Below are 24,692 nucleotides of genomic sequence, written 5' to 3'. Positions count from 1 at the left end.
GCTTAGAAACACATCAAACATCTTTGGGGGCCATTAAGGGACCACATCCTCCATCTCTACCCCTGAACAATCATGCAATACAGTATGCCCCTTATTTTCAGCTAAGGATGTAAAACAGTTACATATTCTAAGGCTGAACTGTTCATGTGCTACAAAGATAAAGCAGATAAGCAAACATCACTTTCCTTAGGAAGGAAAAAGCAATTCCATAAATGCAAGAAAGATCCAATGGCTATACTTCAACAAGACCCTCCCTCCCATTCTCTTGGACTTGAGGAAGGGGTTACAAGTGAGCAAGGCAAATGACATTATGTGAATACAGTTTAAACAATAACACACACAGATAACCCAGTGCAGGAAATAATACAACTTTCCCCCCCTTGTTTTTATTTGCATTTTACTTTTATTTATTTTTGCTTTAATAATGCATATTCTGTTCACACAAAAGGTGCAAAGGACAGGAAGCAGGGGTTTAACTTGGCTGATGAAAAATCAAGCAGGGATGACATTTCTAGTTTCATGAACAACCTAAAAGTAGGAGGAACTGAAAAAGTCACAGCTGGTACCACAGAGCCCAACTTCTCAGCTATCTCCTCTTAGGACCTTTGGCTAGGGTGAGAGAAGCTTTGAAGACAGTGGCCTCTAGTGGACTTAGATAAGTGGCAGATTTTTCTTTCTTTCTTACTTTTTTTTTCTTTTTTTTTTTTGAATCATGGTAGCTGCATCACAAAAGCTCCAATCAAGAGGGTGGTAAAAAGAAGGCACAGATCATTGCAAATACCAGATTTTCTCTCTCTCTCTCTCTCTCTCTCTCTCTCTCTCTCTCTCTCTCTCTCTCTCTCTTTTGTAAATATACCATCATATATAAGCTAAAATTTCTCTTAGGGTGGCGGGGTCTGCTGGCAGGGGAAGGGATGGGTTGGATCTAAAATTGCATATGTAATAGAATCCTAAAGGGGAACACAAAGCGAGGCAGCTTTCACCTGAAGCCAAAGAATAAGACACTCGCTTCTGACTAGGTGTAGTACAAACACTAGGGGCATCAGTGACAAAACATGATTAAAAACTCATAAAATTATAAAGCTTGTAAACGAATAATCTGAAGTTACATTTTATTAATGGAAAATATCATCAAAATAGTACCACTATGGACTAAACTGACTGAGTTTTCGTTTCACATGAGATCTCAAGGTAGAAAAACCTGTAGCACAATTTGCTCTAAGTCACAACCAGTGCCAGACCCAGGACTACACCATGGGGAAGATTCTCCTCTTGGATGGAATTTGTGTTGTGCTATCAAGACTTTTGTGCTAATCTTTCAAACAGGGACATGTTGAGGCAAACCTTTAATCTTTTGGCACAAGATTATTTTGGCTGGGGCAGAAAATTTGAGTCTTGGACTCAGGATGAATAATGAGACATCTCAGTTATCAAGTATTCATTTTGATTGAAGAGCTTTCTTTATGTCATTCACTTCCATCTATAAAAGGAAAAAAGAATCAAACAAAATTATAATGAATTGGCTGCTTTCATAAAAGTTGAAGACAATCAACCTGCTCAGTGGAAAGAAAATAATCAACCTGAAAATTTCAAAGGTGAAATGATATCTGAATGAAGAATCAATGACAGTGCTAGAAATGACATAAGCCTTAATAACAGGTACACAGGCACAATGCACTAGGAACAAAGTAGATGTTTTAATTCTTAGGCTACTTGGATCCAAAGTTTGTCAAAAGCAGCAAGGATTCCAGTTTCCTGACACACTGGACCATCTTACGGTGTCAGAAGACAGCTGTGATTGGCCCAAGGGGGTATGTGTAAGCACCTCCAAAGTCATGGTGAGTTTACCTATCCTTTCTTTGAATAGCATGTGTCTTCATCACTAAGGGCAACAACTAGATGAAAGTTGAGCATTGACCTTTGGTCAACTGGAATGCCCACATACTCTCCACCATTTGGTCATGGCATAGTTGAATCAGAGGCTAGAGGGGGACAGAGCTCAGATACCCTGGCAGGACTGATGTGACCACCAGAGAGAAGTAAAGAGATGAAGAGGAAGTGCCAAGTATGGACAGCTACTGTCTCTGAAGTCCCAGTGACCGTATGATGGAAGCCAGATGGCAACGGGGCCTCCCCAGCTCCATGTCCTCTGGTAGGTACTATGATGAAGTCTTCTGGAAACCAGAGGGAGTTTTTCAGAGAGGAGACATTTAAGATAAATTCCACATGAGAAGCCTCACTGGGGGTATGTTTACTGATGTTTCCCTTCCCCAAGACCTATGGAATCCAGGGAAGGTTGGGTAGTAAGACTATACAATTCTAAGAAGATTGTCACAAAAAGTGCCTCTAAATCTGCAGAAAAGTAACAATCATTTATTTTAAAAATAAGGCCCTGATGGACCCACCTGCAACTGAAGCCGGATTTTCTTCTCTTCATCCAACTCTGACAGTAACTGCTTAATCTCTCGTCTGAAAAGCAGACGGCAATGGAATTAAACAAAAGCCCAATAAGAGACAAGAAACATCTTATTATCATTAAATCCATTTGTTCCTTTTACAAAGAAAATGTGGACCAAACAGATTTTCTTTGCATTATTATTGCTTAAGATTTGTTTCAGACAGAAAGGCTTGACATTATTTTGGGGCCACCAAAATATACAGCCTTCCAACGGTAGGTCTAGAAATGATCTTTGAGATTCCTTAGTCCAACCTTCTCCCAAAAGGAGAAGATGGGGAAACTGAGGCCCAGAGTGCCTAGCCTGACTTGCCCAAAAAACAGACTCCAGGTATCCAGGCTCATATTCTGTCCTCTTCCCTCTAATTATTCCTTTGTAACAGAATACTGGTCTTCAAATATAATTACAAAATACCACTCCATCTCTACTTCCTTCATTTTCTACAGAGTTTTAAATGAATAAAAAGTAACTAGTATGTTTTCACCGAGTTTTACAAAATCCTACAAATAGTAAGATTCAAAAACTTGGAGGTGAAATAACTGAATAAACAATGTGGCAAGCATGTTGGAAAGAAAGCAGACCTGAGTAGGATACATGGCCTATACCTTTTCCAACCTTAAACAATGAAGTAGAACAAAACCAATCATCTTGCAAAGTCATGGCTCTATACATGGGATACTGCAACCATCCAAACACTGGTCTGAGAGCTATGTCCTTTTTAAGATATCAAACACTTAATTTTATATGTACATTTCCATGAGCTGGGTTGAAAACAGCACAGTAACAGTGATACTGCATCCGCTCATTTCAGGTAAATATCACAGTGGTCACTGTACTTGAAACAGTACCCCAGCACGGCTGTAACACATTATCTGACATTAACCAGTTGTGACTCACTGCTGTACTTATTCAAGTACACATTATGTATCCATATCTCAGTGGGAACCACCTAGGGCTTAGGAAAGAAGTAGAAGGTGAGATCCTAAATGAATGGCCCAATCTTAGGAAGACCATGTCAGGCAAAGCTAAGTCTGGGTAGGGGAAGTTAGCTGGAGAAATTGGTACAAAGAAAATGGCTCAGCCTTAAATTAATAAAAGTGGGTCTAGAAGGAAAAAGGAAGATGGGGAGTTGATGAAGAAAAGCCAGGGAAGAGTATGGAAGGTGAGCTTGCCTCTGAACACAGAGCACATTTGGGGATGGGGAAAGGTGGCTATTCACAGACTGCAAAGCATTTCAGCCATGTACATAGTAGCTCCCAGGCATCTCTCAGAGGGTACAATGGGCCAAAACCTCGGATACAGGAAAGTCTGACAACCAATGCTCTGGGATGTCTTGGGGCCATGGGGTCATTGCTAGGCAAGGGACACACATTGTCTGGACATGAATGGGGCTTTGGGTACCCAAACCTGTAACCTCCAGAGCCAGATAGGAGCTGGGGACTTTACGGAGTTAGGGACAGCCTGGCTGGTCTTAGGAGACTCTCTTAAGTACCAACCTGCCAGTTCTTGATATTTATTGGATGAGTCTCCACTGGGCAGGAAGTTAGTCAAAAAGGCCTCAATTTCAACTGACATTACCCAACCTAAGTGGAACAGAACCTACTTAAAGTCACATTGCTCAAAGTGAGGGCTTTTGCCAGCCCCAGACTCCCTCCGAAGGGTGTGATTTCAGGTGTCTGGCCACATTTGCCCATGCATTTCCTGATCACAAGGTAGCCAGGCACCAGGGGACACATTGGGCTGACCCACTAGGCTGCAATGCATACTCACGAGTCTGCTGTTCCCTCTGCTAGAGTGCTATGCTCTTGGCAATCCTGGATCATTTTTTAAAATCCTACTTGGAAATGCTTCCTTGAGATGCCTGCCCCAGTTCCCTCAAGAAAGAGCAAACTGATCTCTTCTGAGCCTCAGTTGCCTCAGATAAGTGCCCCTATATCTAATCCTTCTACCAGCTTTGTCATTGCAAACAGCATCCTGGGTGATACTGATATATGACACTTTTTTTTGCTCACAGGTCTCTCTCCCCATCCAAGTTCTCCCTGAGGATGAGAGATGTGGCAAGAGAGTCTGTGTAGGCACACACGGAGAAAGTCCCCTCCATCTCATAGTAAAAACATCTTGCTAAGTGAGAAGTCTCAGGTTTAATATTCCCTATATCCTCATATGTCATGGTTCCTCATACAGGCAAACTACTTCATCTGGCAGCTAAGTGAAGAAGTTGCAATTTTTCTGATGCTAGAGGAAAATCTGGCTGTTGGGCTTATTTAATAAGTGGTATATGTACTGCTATAGTTTGCATCTTGAATGTTTCCCAAAGGCCCATGAGTTAAAGGCTTGGTTACCAGCCTGTGGTACTACTGGGAGGGGGTGGAATCTTTTGGAGGTGGGGTCTAATGGAAGGAAGTTATGTCATTGGGGGTATGCCCTTGAAGGAGATACTGGGACCCTGGCCAACTCTTTTCTTTTGCTTCCTGGATGCCATGAGGTGAGCAGTTTCTTCCATCACATAATGTCATCATGTACTTCCTTGCCACAGGCCTGAAGGCAATGGGACCAAACAACCATGAACTGAAACCTTTGAAACTATGAGCTAAAATAATTCTTTCCTCTTTCTTTTAATTTTACTTTTTAAAATATTTTTGTTAGATATTGATGGACCTTTATTTTTACTCATTTATTTATATGCAGGCTAAGAATCGAACCTAGTGCCTCACACATGCTAGGCAAGTGCTCTACCACTGAGCCACACTTCAGCCCCAAGCCTTTCCTGTGTTAAGGCTGATTTTCTCAGGTATTTTGTCACAGTGATAGAAAGCTGACTAACACAGAAATACTGTATTTTATAGGGGATTTCAAGAATTTTCTTTTTAGGAACCTGCTAAGGGTATCAGTCCTTGCCACAAACTCATTCTGTGTACCCCATGGCAAGCCTATGCCCTGCCTACACACAGTAGACTGAACATAAAAACACACAGCATAACTTAAGTATAAATTAAGCCTCTTGGGGTTCACACACACTCCAACCACTGCTGCCATCATCAGGGGGAGATCTGGCTCACTCTTTGGGGTAGGATAGGACCCAGACTTTCAGACCCAGGTCCTGGCCTAGTGGAGGGCCATCTAGAAGCCATGTGCAAAGGGTCTCTGGGCACTCACTTCTGCTGGTCCTTCATGGTCTCAATGATGCTCCTTAGCTCACGGTCCTGTGTCCTTAGCTCCTCCACAGCCGCCTGGCTGCTGGCTACAGGCTCCATCTTTGGTTTTCCTTCTGTGCTGAACAGAGATGGGGAGTTGGCTCTGTGTCCAACTGTTCCCAAAGAGGACGACAGTGGGGAGGATGCCACCGAGGACAGAGAGGCTGGTCTGCCGCCGCCTGCTGCCATGGTCCCTGGCTTGGGCGGCAGGGATGCCTTGTTGTCAGACACCTGTGATGAGGGAAGGTGAAGAGGCTTCAAAGAAAGGGATTTGTGAACTGCATCTCCTTGTTCTGGTGAATGAGACCTTCCTTCAACATCCCTGTTCCCACTTCCTTCTGCATACTTCACTTGTTTATTCCTTCATCCAGAAGCCACTAAGGGCTGATTTGGTGCAGGCCTGTCCCCAACCTGAGTGGGGGAATATGGTCTTCTTTATGGATAGATAATTTCTTACTGGTTTCATATACAATATAGAGATACCCAATTGCTTTCCAGGTTCCACAAACTTTGAAAGTGAGGAAGACATTCGCCTGAGAAACCAGTGGAGTGCAGACAGACAAACAAATCAGTACACTGCAGATGAGGGGGAAGACTGCACAAGAAAGAGGAAGCACAGAGAGGTCCAGAAATTCATTTAAGGGGCAACCATCCCAGAAGGAAAGCAGCAGGAAGGAGCAGCTGACAGCCCCATATTGGAGGGGGCAGAAGAAAGAAGAGATGGTTGGAGAACGAAGATGTAGGAGGAGAGAAGGTCCTAGAAAAAGCCTTTCTTGTCTACACACAAGAAAGCAAAATGCATTCATGCTTAGTAGGTCACAGGGTTCAGGAGAGAGCTAGGGAGAGAGAACAAAGCTGGGGAGGGAGAAGGTGCTGGCTGAAAGGGAGAAAATGACTGAAGCCTGCTAAAGGTTGCTGTGGACACAGAAGGGCCCGAGGGATGGCAGGAGCTGGAGAAAACTGCTGGGAGACTCACACAATGGAAACCAGGAATAGTAAAGGTCTGACCTGGATAGTAGCCAAAAAGAATAGACAGATGTGGTAAAGTCAAGCACATCTAACAAAGCACCTGGTGTTGGGGTGGGTAGTAGGAGAGGCTGATGGAGTCCCAGTCCTCACAGAGGATATGCCCCTTGACCAGGGAGATGAGATACAGCCCAGAGGGTAAAAGAGGAAGTATGGATCAAGGGCCACACGTGGGGAGGGAAGAACCAGGTATCAAGGTTGTATCTTTCATAGAAGGAAGAGCCCGTAGAAAGCCCAGATAATTATTTCTCTTTTAGACACATCGAATTTTAGGAGCCTGAGTGAGGGATGGACACAAGGGGATGGGTCTGGTAGACACAGCCAGCAACTAAAAGACTGAGTTGGGGTAAAGGGAGTAGAAGCCATGGGGACAGATAAAACAGTGTTAGAAGAGAAGAGGCCCAATGGTGAAACCTAGGGAATGCCCAAGGTGAACAGGCAAGGAGAGAAGGGAGAGAGAACCCTTGACAACTGTGAAGAGTAGCAAGAGAGGGGATGAAGCAAGATCAGTAGAGGGACCTGGATGATGGAAATCCCCCGGAGAAGTTTCTGGAAGGGGAAAAAATGATTGAACAGTGCATAAAGAGTGCTGAGAGGAAAACAGGAGAGCCCATTTGGTAGTGCAAGGGAGACAGTAGCACAATGAAGGAGATTAGCTTCTGAACGGGAGGCGAGAAGTTCTGGCCAGCAAATTGAGGATTCTTCTCGGAAATGTGTTTGAAAAAGGAAGATAGGGTGGAGGGAGGAGGGCATAAACTTGTTCAGAAGCCTCAGGAGGAGACATGTTAAAGGAAAGGTTTTGCTTGTTTTCAGATATGGCTAAGACTATGAGCCGCGTGATATCTGGGGGGAAGAGTCAATGGAGGGTCAGGCTGAACATGGAGGAGAGAGGTGGGGGAAGCCTGATGGAAAAGTGTCCTGAGAAAGCCAGGAGGGCACAGGACCTGGTACAGTCTTGGGAAGGTGAGGAGAGGAGAGAGGCACCTGGAAGGTCCAGGGTGAAGACACTGGCAAAGGGAAGTGAGTTGGTAGGCAGGTGGGGAGGAAGCAAAGTAAAGGGATAGGATGTTGGTAAGTGATAGAGCGGAAGCTGAGGCTGCTGGTGAAGCTTGGCACCATAGCCATGGGACTCCCTCCAACAGCAGGCACCCAGCCGGCCACCCCAGGGCATGTGCCAAGAAGGGGCTTGGCTGGCATAGCAGTGAGGACGTAGAGTCTGGATTCAGGCTGTGCTAGAGGCAGAGACTGGAAAGAGTGAGCCAAAGCAGATGGGCCATCATTCCCAGCCTCTCTGCTCGCCTTTTCTCTGCCAAGTTACCATTGAGGAAAAGCGCTCTCTGCTGCCAGGCAGAGTGATCCGCCAGCCCGTGCTTTGTTGTTAGTAGGAGTTATAGTACGAGGGAAGAGGAACTGACATTTATGGAGTGCTGATCACATGCCGGACGTCAGCTCTACAATTTAAACAGGGATTAACTGGCACAAGCATTTCACCAAGCAGGAAACTGAGGTTTAGAGAGCTGGATGGGTAATTCCCCAAGTCTCACAGCTAATCACTGGCAGAACTGGGATTCAAGTCTGAAGATTTGTGCTGTCCTATTATTATTTTTTTGTTAACTACCTATTCTTGGGCTCATGCCTTCTCCCATTTCCCATCTTGCATCCTTTCGTACTTCTCACGACCTACCAATGCCCTTTGACTTCAGATATTCTTGAATCAATGCTTCTTTTGGCATTTCCTGTATGACTGGCTCTCATGGCCCATTTCAACTAACAAGTGTTTTTAAAGCTCTCACAGAGTATAGATCACCACACTCCCTGATAAAATTAGTTCAAGTGGAATTTCTAGAAGCATTGAAAAATGCAACCTGACAACTCCAGGGAAGTGAAATAGGCTAATGGAATAGAATTGCAAATCAGAAACACAAAAAGCCATTATCCACCACTAGATGTCACTGTAAAGACACCCCAGGGATGTCAGAGAAAACCAGAAAAAAAAAAAAGGGGGGGTTGGTGATGGTGGTGAGCTCTAAATCCAATTTTAGTACATAGAATTCTTTATAAAGAAAGAATGCTTTGGTTTTGTGGATAGTTAAAATTGATCTGTCTTATAGGATCATGTTTTGCTTACTGTAACAGATTTTAAGGAAAAAAATACATGTAAATTCTTAAATCTATGAAAAGTGGTTAAGTGCCTCTAGGTTCAATCCCTGTACTCCCCCCCCCCCCCAGAAAAAATCCATGAGAAGAAAAATCTCACATAATCTTTGACTTCTTGGGCTATTTCCTGCTTCAAAAGACTAGTTCTCTACTTTTAGACAGTAAGAGATTGCTAATGTTCTGAGAAAATAATCCCAAATGACTGTTTTTTTTAAAGTAACAGAAAAAGGAATTTTTAAATCTTGGTTTATATTCATAGGCAGAACAGAGATTGTATAGGGTGCTTACTCTTCAAAAGTTGCATGGAGTAGCTAACAATGTCTTTTTGTGTGTGTGATTCTGGGGATGGAACCCTGAGCCTTGTGTATTCTAGGCAGATGCTCTACCACTGAGTTACACCCTCAGCTATCCCTCTTTTTTTGAGTCGAGGTCTTGCTATGTTGCCCATGCTGGCCTCCAATTCTGAGGCTTAAGTGATCTTCCTGTCATAGCTTCCCAAGATCCTAATACTACAGGCACATACCACTGTGCCTAGCTATGTCATCTTCTTTATTTCTCACAAATAATTTACTTTCCTTACTAATCCCTGGGATCCCTGGGCATGCAATGCATTAAAATATTTTAGATTATAAATGTATTCTAGAACATGAATCAAATCAGCTTTAAGAGGCCATATTATGGCTGGATACAATGGTGCACGCCTGTAATCCCAGTGGCTTGAGAGGCCGAGACAGAAGGATCACGAGTTCAAAACCAGACTTAGAAACTAAGTGAGGCACTAAGCAACTCAGTGAGACCTTGTCTCTAAATAAAATACAAAATAGGGTTGGGGTTGTGGTTCAGTAGTCAAGTGCCCCTAAATTCAATCCCTGGTACAAAAAAAAGAGACCCTATATGAACTTCTAATTATAATTTTTGGCCAGCTCTGAACATAAAAGATAAGATCTGTAAGAAGAAGAACACAACATTTAATATTTACTGTAGTCTCTCTAGAAACATGAAGGCTTTTAAAGTTGTTTTGGTTGTAAGGGCATTTGTGATTGTGTGTGTATGACAATTTGAAAAGGGGTTCTGCTACAAGAGAAAATGTAGTAAATAAATCGCTGAATTTGAGCTCACTGATTCTGCCCGGTTGGGACACTTTGTGCAACATGCCTCAGAGACTTTGATGACTATAGTAATCACTGTTACTAAAGAATGACAAAACCTGCAACTGTCTGTTTATCCTGCTTTGGTTTATAACCCATCGTTAGTGCATGCATGAAAGGGCAGGGACACCTCACCCTGGCTGGTCACTCACTTGGGATATGGTAACAGTCTTTGAAGTCTTCTTTGACACGTCTACTCCTCTGTGCGCAAGCGAAATGTGTTCCTCTTTATCTTCTTCGGGACTTGGGGAGTCAAAGATATCGGGGCTTGAAAGGGAGGACTGGATAAAGCCAAAAGAAAATGCTTTTGTCAGAATCATACCTTAGCTGACAGCTTTTGTTAATATGATGCTGTATGCTTTTCAAAGCACTTGACACTTCTATTTTCTCTGTCTCCCCACTAAAACCCTGTGAGGCAGAGAGTGCTAATATCTGTGTACAAGAGATAATAAGAGCTGATTATTGGCAGGTCTGAGACCAAGAAACAAGATTTCCTAAGCCAGGATCTCTACCCCAATGCCAATCAATCACTTCATCCACACAAGCAGCCATTGTCCATCTTTTCCTGCTCCCTCCTTTCTCCAAACATTTGCTACTGTGTGTCCAGCACAGAGCTAGATACTGTAGACTTAATGGTGACATGGCATACACAATCCCTGCCCTCACAAGGCTCTCAGCCTGGTGGGGAAGAACCCACAGTCAACAGAAGGCTGCCTCTCATGCTTCTCTCCTCCATCTTTTCTTATCCTTTTCCTCAACCCTTTATCAGGTTCACTAAATGTACTACACTGAAGTGCCCTAAAAGACTTATCTGAGAGGAGACCATTTCTAAAGGCAAGGGACCGCCAGGCCTGTGGTCCTGAGTTATGGTTTGAAGGTGTCTCCCAAAAGCTCCTTTGTTAATACAGGAAGATTCAGAGGTTAAAAAAAAGATTAGATCATGAGAGCTATGACCTAATCAGTCTATCCTAGTTTGAAGATACTGACTGGGTGGTTAACTGTAGGCAGATGGGCTGTGACTGGAGGAGGCACAGTATCTGGTCCACATGGGATAGATGTCTATAAACATCTGTTGCATGAATGAACAACTGTATAGTTCAAAAGTGGGAGGGATGAGATGCCTTAACTTTGTCCCAAAAGTACACACAACTCCCAGGCAGAGGATGCATGAACTGAGGTGAGGATGGTAATTAAAATCTGTTATTTAATTCTGGAAGCCACAGGGCTCTCTAGACCTTGAAAAGTTGGAGAGAAATTGGAAAGAAAATAAAAAATGATGAAGGATTTATAGAGAAGGTGGAAGAGAGAAGACTGAGAAATTGAAATGGAAAGATGCTAAGAAGCAATGAAATAGACTGTGTGTACGTGCATGTTGAGGTGGGGTGTGAAGAGAGAGAAGGAAAGGAAGAAAGGAGAAGGCGGCATTGCCACAGAACTCTATAGAACAGTGAAAAAGGAAGCCGCTTTTTCAAGTCTTTCTCTCAAAAAGGTGTCAATGCAAAGTTAGGTTTGTTTCATACAAAGAGGACAAATAGGACGATTTAAACCACACTTACAAACTCGGTAGATATGAGAGAAGAGGCTCAAAGGAAGTGGCATTCTTTTTCTTCTAAATGGGGACAGCTTATGAGGGATTAGTGATGAGGTGAGAAGAGAAAGTATCCTGGGAAACCTACGAAAGGTTAATTCCTTGGTGTATCTAGGTGGAGGTTATAAGACCTTAGAGCTGCAAGAACAAGGCAATGTGATAATTAGAGATAGATTAGACAGACAGACAGATAGATAGACAGATGACAGATTGAACGAACACACACATACACACACACACACACACACACACACACACACACATACTGCTTACGGAAGGTATTTTAAATCTTTGTGGAGGGGAAATTTACAAACTATGGCAAAAGCAAACTATGCATTTCCTTTTGACCCAATTTCACAAAATTTGTGCCTAATGAATAATTTGGGAGCAGCACCAAGATTATTCCACAGAACCGGAAACAACATACACATCCAGTAATAGTACACTTGTTTAACTGTCATATACTCACACATTAGAAGAGTAGGCAGCCATTAAATGTGCTGTTCTGGAAGAAGGGACAATGATTGGGGAGAAAGGTGTGCAATTTAAGGTGGGGAAAGCAAGGTCCAAAACAATATATACTATATAATCTCCATTTTTTTTTTAGAATTTTTTTAATATTTATTTTTAGTTCTCAGCGGACACAACATCTTTGTTGGTATGTGGTGCTGAGGATCGAACCCGGGCCGCACGCATGCCAGGCGAGCGCGCTACCGCTTGAGCTACATCTCCAGCCCATAATCTCCATTTTTGAAGAAATAATTTTATATATACAAAATAGAAATTTAAAAAAATAAGGATATATAGTAAGAGGTTAATAGTTTTTTGTTTTAGGGGAAGGATTACAAGTTTACTCTCTTTATAAATCATGTTATTAAAAATCTGGTCTAAGTAACAGGTTTGCAATGAGAAGTTATTCCAAATGACTAAAACAAAAAAAATTTCTGTGTGTTCTGATTGGTGTCTTCTACATAACCAGCTGCCTCATAAGTCTAAAAACAATTTTCTGAAGGTCCACATGCTATTCCATGGAAGGGTGAAGATGACAGAGCTTTGGGAGACAAATATATATATAGCATTGTGTAGCCGCAGGTCTTTATTTAGTAAACCTTTTGTCTTGTTTATGAACCACATCAGTCTCATTTTCCTTTTCCCACCATAAAACATGACATTTTTCTTACCAATTTCATTTCAGGTTCAAGCAAGAATCAGTCTAGAAGGAAAGAGAGAGAAGGTGGGAGGGAAGAGGGTGTGCCACTTTGCTGGCAGAAACACAAAGAACAAATAGAAATATTGCTTGATTCAAGAAGACTTTTAAATCACATTTAGTTGGAAGTGTATCCCATGGCCTCCCTTTCCTCGGGTGTCTCCAATCAGCCATTTGCAGAAGAGTCCTTGGCAAGAATCTCTTATGTTTCCTGCTTTTCAGCTGTAGAGAAGCAAGGAGATCTGAGGAGGAAACACTTACAGATGTGAGCGACTGGGATGGGGGCCGCCTCCCTGTAGCTTTTGGTCTGCTTGTGGTTGGGTGACTGAGTTTCTCAGTAGAGGATACCACGGAGTCAAAACCTTCTAGGTCTAAAACAAAAATAAAATCAATTGTTACAGGGAAAAACAGGAGTGAGAAAGGCTTTTACATTATGTCACAAGTACCTCTTTTCTTAATAATCATCCTTTCCATCTGGGTTATCCTTCATCTTTTACAAAGGCCATTTACATCCTTTGGCCATTCAATAAATATGATTCAAACTGAATGAAACAATCATTTCCTTCTTAGTTTCACAAGCTAGTAAGCAGGAGAAAGAAACACGATTTTTCTTTTTCCCTTCAATAACTACATCCATAAATCTTTAAAAAGCTATAAAAAGAAGATTAAAGGAGGAATTCTCTTTTTCCACAAATCCAAGTCCATTTTAGTGGATAAAAACATTCTTGCAGTCTCAACACAAAAGGCAGTTATCACAAGGTACAATAGCCACAGGCAAATGAATGCTGGTCATTGATTCCAAAAGACAAGAGGGGACAGGCTCCTCCTCTGCTTTATAATCAGTAGTCTGATTATCAGCTGTCACCCTGATGTTGGTCTGTAAACTCCTTAGAGAGAAAACCAAACTTCTACTTCTTCAAATAACTCACAGAGCCCAACCCCTTTCTGTTTTCAGAGTCATTATTATCTTCTGCAGTTGTCAGTCTGTTCATCCATTATTCCCTTGTCATTGAGCAACTACTCTGTCACACAGAGCAAAAGATCCTGAGGCTATACCAGTGAACATGGCAGAAATGGGCCCTGCCTTTGGAGAGCTTACATCCCAGTGACTGATGCTCAGAGAAACAGATCATTCATGTGTCTAACACATGTCTGGAGGGAGGCCTTTGACTAGACTTTGCCAACCTCTTGAATGAATGATCATACCAATGGGTTACGCAGTTCTGTAGAGTTCTGGGGATCTACAAACCAAGTACAGATGTGTGTGGGATGCTCAGAGGAATGGCTAACAGAAAGGGACTGACCCTGAGCACCATTATTGCTGTTGACTAGGACAATACCATTTCTTTGCCACAAGTAGACTGTGTTTTAAATGCTATGGCATACATGACCTTCCCAAACCATTCCCCACTCTCCTTTCTAACATAGCCCCACTTTTGTCTTAGGACAATGTGCCCAGTCCTATGACTGGTCTAGAGACAGCTATGTAGCCCAGTTTGGGTCACTGGGAAATAAAGGTAAGTCTACTGAGCTTCTAGGAAAGAGATTTCCTCTCTGTTTAGAAAGGGATGAGTGAGAAGAAGGTCTTTTGTGTTATATCCCTCTGCCTTCTGACTTGGGAAGCTGTTGGGTGAGGAGAATATGCCTGGAGTTATAGCAGCCAACTTGGGACCACAAGAGGAGGCATGGCCATGAGGGGAGATCTTGAAGATGGAAGAGTGGAAAAATGGAAAGAGCTTGGGTAACTGACAACCCCAGTGACCTGCCCACCAACCACCAACCATGGAATGACCAAGTGCCTAGACTTCTTGTCATGTGATTTTAACAAACCCCTATTATTTTGGTGAATTTTTTTTTATCAGATAGTCTGTATTTGCAGCTGAAAGTATCCTAACTGCCATAACTGCAAATACGCTGGCTCAGGGCAGAGAAGTTAAAAATAAAATTATGTGTGCCCCCCCCCATATTTGGGGGAGAACTTTTTTGCTCATGGTTATAATAGTTAGGCTGTGTGACAGCTTTACTCTATTAATGAATAGGCAGGTGTTATCTGCAAACTATTTCCTTTAGTGGACTATGCAAAACTAAGCATAAGGCAATGGTCCGGAGAAGCCATTAAAATATACCTGGAATTATATTAAGTGACATTATTCTAGCACCTGGTGAATGAATAATAACTCAAATAATTACTCTTATCAGGGCAAGATAAAAATAATCAAAGGTTAACCACCTGCAAAGACAGTTTGAAGAAAATCATCAGTGGTACCTGGAGGCCAAGCAGAAGCCCATTAGTATTTAGCACCTAGGTGAGAGTCATAAAGGGATCCACTTCTCCAGCCAGCTCCATGGGGTGCCATGAAGATCTGGGTCAGGGGAGGAGCTGGCTCACTAGACTAGTCCCTTTCAGGGGCTTTCCCTTTAAACAATCTTATTTTCTTAACAGGTTCTTCTTCAGATTCTACCCTTACCTCTACCAACTCCCTGTTGTCTGAAATGGAAATTTCCCATTACACAGGTGGATTGATGCAAAAGGCCATTAACTGACATTAATATTCCTCAATCTTTCTATTTAGTTAGTTTTTTAATCAGTGCATTATAGTTATACATAATAGTGGGGTTTATTTTGACACAGTTATACATACATGGAATATAATTTGCTCCATTTCAACTCCTAGGACTTCTACACTGCCCCTCCCCCGCCCCTTTCCTCTACTCTATTGAGCTTCCTTCTATTTATTTATTGGTTTGTTTTATTTTCACTTTTAGTGCATTATAATTATACATAATAGTGGGGTTCGTTTAGACACAGTATTGGTGCATTTAGATATACATAAAAGTAGAATTCATTGTGATATATTAATACAAGTACATAGTATAATTTGGTCAATTTCATTCCACAGTTCCTTCTCCTTTCCTATCCTTCCTCTCTTCCCCTCCCTCACTGTTTGAAATTAGTTTTTCTCTGATCACAAAAGTAATAAATACTCAATACCTGATTTTTTAAAAAAAGAAGTGAATTTGTTAACAACAAAAGAAGGTCAACTATAATCGTATCACATTGGGAAAACTACTGTTTTTTTAAAGTCCTATTCCTCTAGGACTTTATAAAATAGAGAGCATAGCTCATATCATATGTAATATTGCATTCTGCTTATTTCACTTACCCTTATATGCTATGTCTCTAAAAAATCTTCACAAATATTTTGATCATTGTAATAATCTATAGCAGTGCCACTCATCATTTATTTACTCAATGCTGCATCGTTGGATAATTAGTGTCCAAATCATTCCCCCTCTTATGTTTTGCTATTACAGAAAAATGCTGCACAAATATCCTTTCATGTACTCTACATACAATGAGTTTAGCAGGTTATCTATGAAGATCCCTGACCGCTCTGGGGAAAAGGGAGTAAGGCCCAAGACAGGGTGGTTTGTTGGTGGGGGTGAAGGTGGTTGGGGATGGAAGGTAGCACAATGGAAAGAGGAAGCCTGGGGCAGGGGAGAGGACAAGATTGAAGAGAAAGCCTGAGGAGCAGTTGCTGAGCAGACAGACAGCAGAGGAGGTAGAAGAAAAGGCTGTATAAAAGTTCCAATGAATAGGTCATAGCCAAGGGCCTTGGCTGGGGGCTCTTGGGACTGAGCTGGACAAGCTAGATCATCACCCTATCCAAGAAACTAAAACAAGCTTTGGAGGCAAATACTGAGCAGGGTAAAGTGATTAAAGAACAATTAAAGATTAATTAACTGTTTTTCCATCTTGACTGCACAGCAGACTTACCTGGACAATTAAACACCCCCCCCCACACACACACATACTCCTTGTCTTTGAATCCTATTCCTCGATTGATTCAACTGGTCTGGTGTACAGCCTGGGAATGGATAGGTTTACATTTCCCCAGGTGATACGAACCATAGCAAAGTGTGAAAAGCACTGCTATAGCAGAGGTGGAGGTTTAGAGCAGGAAGGGATAAGGAAGGATTTGACCAAGTGGAGGTATGGAGAGGGGAGGCCACCAGGTGAATGGTGGAACATTCTAGGGTGTTCCCAGTGAGTGAAGAGCCTGCTGGGAAAAATTGTAGGGGGTAATCTCATCATTATGATGGGTCTTCCAATGTCAGGCTGAGGAGTGCTAGCCTGATTTGAGGGGTGACATAGTTCCTGGAGCACTGGATGAAAGTGGTGGCTAAAAGCTCAGGTGATTGGCAACAGGTCAGGCACACGGCAGCTGGAGAGAGGAGTAGACCCAGCAAGCAGAATAGCATGAGACAAGGACATTAGAGTGAGGCGAACAGATGGGACAGTCTTAGGCCCACCTTGGGTTGGGCTTGGCATGTCCACTGGCACATAGGGATGGCCAAGTTCACATCAGGAAACTTTTGCTTCAACTCTATGGAGGACAGCCTCTTCACTCTCCACCCACCCTTCTCATCCTACTCAAATAATTAAGTCCACCTGGGAGCTTAGGGTTTGACAATGTTTGAGGTGGCATTCTATAATAAATTATGCTTCCAGAATGACTCAGAGGCATGGTGTCTATCACCCACACTTAAGCTGTGAGCCCCAGGAGGACAGGAACTTATCTTTGCATTCTCAAAGTCTAGCTCATTCCTGAGGGGAAAAACACACGGATATTCTGTTAGCGAAGGAATGAAAGAATAAATGAACAAACCATCTCAGGGATAGCTCTTAGTCTAGGAGTATAGCTTAGAGAGGTGGCTCCTAGTGGGACATGAGGCAGCAGTGCCAGGGCAGAGGGCAGCATTCTGTGCCACATCTCCAGGGAAAGCTTGGCTGCCCATTTCACTTTATTGGCTAAGGTCTGCACTAAATAGACCCATGCATGTTGGCACCTGGCCACACTTAGCAAGCATCTCCAAGACAGATGGCTGAGATGACTGCCTCATTTCTGTCATTGAGAGTAAGAGGAGGGTCAGACTCCCTCAGGAGGAGCCTCTCTTAGCCTCTTAATGAACATTTCTACCAAGTTTAACTTTCTACATTTTTAGCTTTAAAGAGCACTTTTTTTTTTTGAAACAAGAACCAAACTGAACTGCCATAAAGACAAAGATGTGGGCTGTGGATGTCACTCAGTGGTAGAATTTGCCTGGCATGCATGAGGCTTTGGGTTTGATCCCTAGCCCCACAACAAAATAAAACAAGACAAAAAATCATGCACCACATATGAGGTCACTTGCTGAAAAAGGAACCTCATGTTATACTTCCACAGACCACAAACTGCAACATAATTCTGCTTTCTGACAGTAAAGGGGACAAACTCTTCAATGCTGTCACATAACTTTTCAGTGGCCCAGAGCATGCTCCTCATGACTGCGGCCATGGCAGCTGTGATTAAGGTAGAATTTCCATGACTAACTCATTGTGGTGCGAAGAAAATGTCCCAATTTTCATGGCGGGTTTTGAAATGAATCAAGTTGAAACTTGATATAAGCTTTCTCAGCCTAGCTGGGAATTTTTCCTCCTAATAGAAAATGGTTTTAATGCCCATAAACTAGTCCAAAACTATTAAACTGGCAAGTGCTGGGGCATTTTTTTAAAAGTTTCATAAGGATGAGAGGCTCTTGGCTCTTGTGACAGTTGGAAGAAAACCCCTCTACAGACATATGGGGATAATTGATGTTGGACATGATAGAATCAACTTGGAAAAGGCCCTTGACTCTTCATGGCACAAAGAATTGCCCATTTTCCAGGAACTTCAGTCACGCCCTTCAATTAGAAAATGTAGCCTCATTTTCCATGGATGGGAGGAATGGTACTAGTGACCACAGGTGACCCAGAGTATATCCACTGAAAACTCAGAGGAGGAACAGTCAAAAGTCTGAGACAAGTCAGCTGTCACCAATGGAACTGTTTGGGAGCTCTTAAATGGCCCTGTTGATTCATCATAGCTCACAGCGCTGGACTTGAAAAGGAGCCCTTGGACGGAAGTTTATTACATTTGAAGCCTGGCAACATCACTACCTCCCAATAATTCTGGAAGCCATTCTTTGTTCTCCATATCCCTATCTTAGATCGTTAAAGCTGCCCAAATTTCTTGCCTGGAACCACTGTAATACATTTCTCACTTTAAGCCCCTCACTACTCCATGTACTGCCACCAGAGAAAGATGTATGAAGTGCCTGAGTATGTCTAACTAACTCCTTCTGAGCCACAGAGGCTGGGCACAACTCAGACCTCTTCCAAGAAGCCAAACTGCACCCTAAGGCCTGGAATGAGTGCTTCCCAACTTACCCATCAGTCTGATCTCAGCATTTAGTGCCCTTATTGATTTATCCGACTCCTCCACCAGCCAGGAAATAAACTGTAACGTTCATCTCTGTTTTCCCAGGCCTAATATCATTCCTAGCTTGTGGCAAGTGTTCAATAGATGATTATTGAATAAATTAGCAAACAGCTATTCTGGGCTTCAATTTTTTTCCACCATAAAACAATAAGAATTACCTGAGCCATCAGTTTCACAAGGTTATTCTCTTTATGAATGAGAGATTATGTGAAAACCCTTTCAAATCATCCAGGTAGAATTTTGTTTTCAGACCCCACTAATGGAGTTGTGGGATTTGAGAACATGGATCTAAGAGCAAATCTAGGAATCCTCCTTAAAAAAAATCCTTTTTTTAAGATTTAAAGTGAGAAAACCCTAAACCCACAGGGCTGCAGGGTCTTTTTCTTCAATGAAGCAGCATCATAAGGCATTCTGGATAGCAGAAAGAAATCTCACCATGTACATCAGTCATTTGACTAATGTGGAAATCTGTATAGACCACAAAGATGGGCCCATTACTAGGGCTTAAATGACTAACTATGCTAGTTGAGTCACCAACAGGAAAATTAGCAATGATTAGAGTCTACAGGAAAATAGACCATCCAAAATGTTTAGGGATAGTGCAGATTAGCTGTTGCATTGGTATTTATGATCCAAATATGAAGTCTGCAGGACATAAGCTGCCAAGAGTAAACAAGTTTTGAAACCTACATGCCAGTCACCCACTACTCCCTGCTTCACACATACACATGCCCATTTCATCCTCACAAAAACCCATGCTGTGTGGGCACTACTCTATTCCATGAAGGGAGAGATGGAAGGTCAGAGGTTAGAAAACACACTTAAGGATGCTGCCAGAAAGTGACAGGGCCCCTACATACAGATTCAAGTCATGGGATCCCTTCTACTACAAAACACTAGACAGATGGCAGGATTTCTGCACTATTCATTCAACTGTGAATTCTGAGAATTGTTTCTACAACAATAATTGTCTTTTGTGGGAAAAAAACCACTCTGTACTCTAATAACAAACTTAGCTTTTTCTCTATTTTATATAAATATGTTTTGAAATGGGCAGAAAAGGAGACTGGCTTCTTTGAGGAAATTTCTGGCAAGAAATGAAAGTTAGCAGGCAAGTTAAGGGGAACTGAATGGCTATTTGGTACACATTACTCAAGAAGTCAAAGTTTAATGTTTTCTCTGATATGTGGAAACTAATTCTAAATAAGGGGGGTTGTTTAAAGAAAGCAGAAGAAGAATCAGTGGAATAGATGAAGGGGAATGAAGGGAAGGGAGGAAGGATGGGATAAGGAAAGATAGCACAATGAATCTGACCTAACTTTCCTATGGACATATATGAACAAACCCCAGTGAATTTTACCATTATGTATATCCACAAGACACTAATTAAAAAAAAAACCCGAAAAATAGCAGAAAGATCAGTAGAGTAGAGGGAAGGGTACAGGGGAGGGAACACGGAGAGGGAAAGGGAAAGTACTGGAGACTGAATTAGAGCAAATTATATTCCATGCTTTTATAATTATATCAAAATGAATCCTAATGTTATGTATAACTAAAAAGAACCAATAGAATTTAAAAAAAAGAATAAGAGAGGGAGATATCTGGTTTATTTACTCATTAATTCAAACTTTTATTAAGTATTTACTTCATGCTGGGCAAAGTGAATAGTTTTGAGAATGAAAGTATAATTGCTCTCTATTAGTGCTTCCCAACAGATTTTGTAGTCATGATGGAAGTCCTCTTTATCTGTACTATCCAATATGGTAGCCACTAGCCCCACATAACTACTGAGCAGATGGGCAAGTACAACTATTTAAATTAAATTTAAATAGTCACGTGTGGCAACAAACATCTATATTATAACCCTGCATCTTGCTATTTCTTCTCATTTACACTCAGTGCATTCATTTATTTGCATATTTACTGAGCATATACTATTAGCCAGGCACTGGACTACGCATACGGAGATTCATGGATAGAACAAATAGCTATGGTACCTGCCCACATATAGTTTAGAACCCTTTGAGACACACTTTTATATGTATAATTACAAATTCTGCTGGTTATCATGAAGGAAAGATAAAATTAGCAATGACGGCACAGGAACCTAATAGGGGTCAGGGAAGGGGGTCACATCTTACTGAGGAGAGGGAGTGATTTTCTCCACTGATGACAAGCAATGTTAAGTGGGAAAAAGTGGGTTTCCACATTTGCATTCCTTTAAAATTGCTCACTACATGCCCAAATTTGCTATGCAAAACATTTTAATAAATTATACACTTCTTTATTGGAAATAATTATTGCACTATTATTCACAGCTATGTAAATGGACACAACTTTTCTGTAATGCCATTTAGCAATACCTATCACAAAATGTAAATACATACACCTCCAGATACATCAATACTACTTCTAGAAGTTAATCCACAGAAATGTTTGTGTAAGCATAAAATGGTATATTTCTGAGGCCAGTGGTTTTCAGACTATTTTGCTTTGTGTACTTCCTAAAATAATTGTGAAAACCCATGTATATCCCCTCACACATCTTAAATTGATATCTAAAATTTTACATAAATTTTAGTTACACAAGATGTAATTTTTGCAGTATGCTAAATGTTGGTATTTCAAAATATAATTTATGCTGCTTGCTTAAATGTATTCATTCAATATATTTTTGAATAACAGCAATTTACCACTATTATCCATTTAAAAATATTACAAGATCTTAACAGTTGGAAATTTTCCATCATTCCTTTTCCTCCTTGAATTCATATTTTCCACTATCTGGTCCTGAATTTTATTCTAATACAGTGTGCTTTTAAATCTTTTGTTAATAGTGTTATCTTTTTCTGATATAAAAACATGTATACAAATTAAAATTTATGATTTTTTTCTTTTCTGAAATCATCAGGCTGTAAGTATAAAAATACTTTTTTCTTCTGGATTGAGTTATTAAAATTATTAGCATAAAAACAATCAAAACATATGCATGTATATGTACCATGCATCTTTATACATAATTTTTAAGCATGGAAAAATAGAATTTTATTGGGCTTTTTTCTCCCAAATATTTCATGGTATATGTGGATGATTATTACTTAATATCAGAATGAAATGGCTTTGTGTTGACTGCGTTCTTCATTTTGGAGATATAAGCACCAAGAAACTTTTTTTCACATAAACAGAATTAGGTGGGACAGGAAGAACTTTGTTATTATAATATCACTCAGTTCTCTGATTTCATGAATTATATACTCAAATTCAGTGATCCTGCATCATCAAGAATTATTTTTAACAATGTATTAACAAACAATTCAGTGGGTACCTCCTCCAAATTCATTGGAAGTAAAGAATTAGAAACCAACAGAACTTACAGAGTAAGGATTCAAATCCAAGCATACCTGTCTGAGACTGCTTGATTTATCTGACATATCTCATGCCCTTCTTGATGTCTCAGAACTATGTCCCTCTCTATCAGGGTTTGCTGTAGTTACTCAAACTTAGGATAGTCAACATCCTATCCTTTTATATTTCTCAGTAAGAATTTGCAATTTAAAAATCAAAATAATTTTTAAAAAGGATGAATAACTTAAAAATCTATAAAAAGTTGTGCTCATACTCCTTAACAGTTACCTGCACTTCAATAGGGCCAGCAAAATTCTTATAAGGAAAAATCAGTAAGCCACAGAAAACCCTCAATTAGACCTTAGATAGGGGCACATTATCAATTCTAGATCAAGAAACTAACACAGAGATGGGCACAGTGGTACACGCCTGTAATCCCAGCGACTCAGGAGGCTAAGACAGGAGGATCCCAAGTTCAAACCAGCCTCAGCAACAGTGGGGTACTAAGCAATTCAGTGATACCCTGTTGCTAAGTAAAACACAAAATAGGGCTGGGGATATGGCTTAATGGGTAAGCACGCCTGGGTTCAAACCCTGGTACCAAAAAAAAAAAAAAAAAAAAAGAAGAAGAAAAAAGGAAAGGAGGGAGGGAGAAATTAACATGAAACTGAGCAGCTCAGAGACAAATGAAAGAACAAACTACATAATTTTAAAGAGGATTCAGAGGCTACTAAGAGAATAGTTTCCTCAATGTCCAAAAAAAGTCAGCTAAAAGAAATGGGAATCAGGAGCTGGGGTTGAGGCTCAGTGGTAGAGTGCTTGTCTAGCATGGGTGAGGCACTGGGTTCGATTCTCAGCACTGCATATAAATAAATAAAGTAAAGGCCCATTTTAAAAAAATAAAGGAATCCCTTTAAAAAAAAAAGAAGGGGCTGGGGATGTGGCTCAAGGGGTAGCACGCTCGCCTGGCATGCGTGCAGCCCGGGTTCGATCCTCAGCACCACATACAAAGATGTTGTGTCCGCCGAGAACTAAAAAATAAATATTAAAAAAAAATTAAAAAAAAAAAAAAAAAAAGAAGTGGGAATCATAGAAATATGGATTGTGAGGCTGGAGAAGGGCACCTTACAGTCATTTCATTTAAGCCCTTGGTTGAAAGATGAAAACCCAAGGGCTGGGGGTATAGCTCAATGGTAGAGCACTTGCCCCTGGGTCCCATCCCAATATCACAAACAGACAAACAGAAAAGGCATAAAATAAAAGAGACAGAAACAAACCCAAGATCCAGAGAGATGCAATGGTGTGCCAGATGGCCTGCTTTAGCAGGGCAAGCAGCCTCAACCGAGAGTATGTTTGCTTTTTGGACAGCAAGATGTATGTGTCATTTCATCTTATTTAATAGCACTCACTTAGATAAAAGAGAAACAGACACTCATAACATGAAATGTTAATGCATATGTAAAATAGTAATATCCTAACATTCAAAACTACATAGAAGCCAAAATTATGCTGATACAAAACTTGAGGAAGAAAGAGCTACTGTCCTGAGGCCCAGAGCTCTTCTTACTCCACTGGGAGGTACAGGAGCAAAGCCTCATCAACTTCTTGGAGAGACTGGAAGGTTCCCACCCGCAGCCTTGGTAACTAAACGAGCTGCTCCTCATCTGTAAAACTTGTGAGAAAAAAGATAACTGGGGTAAAAAGTATTTCAAGTGCTCTTAAAAATCGAATGTTCCGTGGGCTGGGGTTGTGGCTCAGCAGTAGAGAGCTTGCCTAGCATGTGTGAGGCACTGGGTTCGATTCTCAACACTGCAAATAAATAAATAAATAAATAAATAAATAAAATAAAGGTATTGTGTCCATCTACAACTTACAACAACCACCACCAACAAAAAATAATGTTCTGTGTCTGATTTAACTTTGTATGTGTATATGTGTGTGTTTGTGTGTTGGGTTCTGGGGATGGAACACAGGACTTCACAAACGCTAGGCAAGCACTCTATTACTGAGGCACCTCCAACCCCTTCATGAGTGATTTTTACAAAATTACAAGCAATCCTCTCTCTCTCTCTGCCCCTCCCCCCCATATATATTGAGCTGCTAATGGTATGAGTTTTCACCTGAGTTATACTTCAATACCTGACTCCCTCTGATTCCTTCCAATTGCCCCACATTTCTTCTCTCCCCTACCTTTCACCTTTGTAGACATGAGCTGGACCTGTGGTTTTCAAATACCAGCCAAGAACAGATGTGTCTATGCTAAAGTTGT

General features: G+C 41.2%; 1 protein-coding gene across 1 annotated transcript in view; it reads right to left on the bottom strand.

Moving 5' to 3' along the window:
* Positions 1-1,438: 1,438 nt before the first annotated feature.
* The window catches only part of LOC144373579 (SH3 domain-containing kinase-binding protein 1-like), a 189,812-nt gene continuing 166,558 nt past the window's right edge, over positions 1,439-24,692 (bottom strand). Inside the window, 5 exon segments of the mRNA XM_078036604.1 lie at positions 1,439-1,480; positions 2,406-2,469; positions 5,613-5,881; positions 10,134-10,262; positions 13,038-13,147. Coding sequence (XP_077892730.1) covers positions 1,439-1,480; positions 2,406-2,469; positions 5,613-5,881; positions 10,134-10,262; positions 13,038-13,147 — 614 coding nt within the window.

This window comes from Ictidomys tridecemlineatus, unplaced genomic scaffold (genome assembly GCF_052094955.1).
Source record: "Ictidomys tridecemlineatus isolate mIctTri1 unplaced genomic scaffold, mIctTri1.hap1 Scaffold_44, whole genome shotgun sequence".
NCBI classification, from domain to species: Eukaryota; Metazoa; Chordata; class Mammalia; order Rodentia; family Sciuridae; genus Ictidomys; species Ictidomys tridecemlineatus.
Note: the sequence above shows the minus strand (reverse complement) of the source record. Positions and strands in the feature narration are given on the sequence as shown.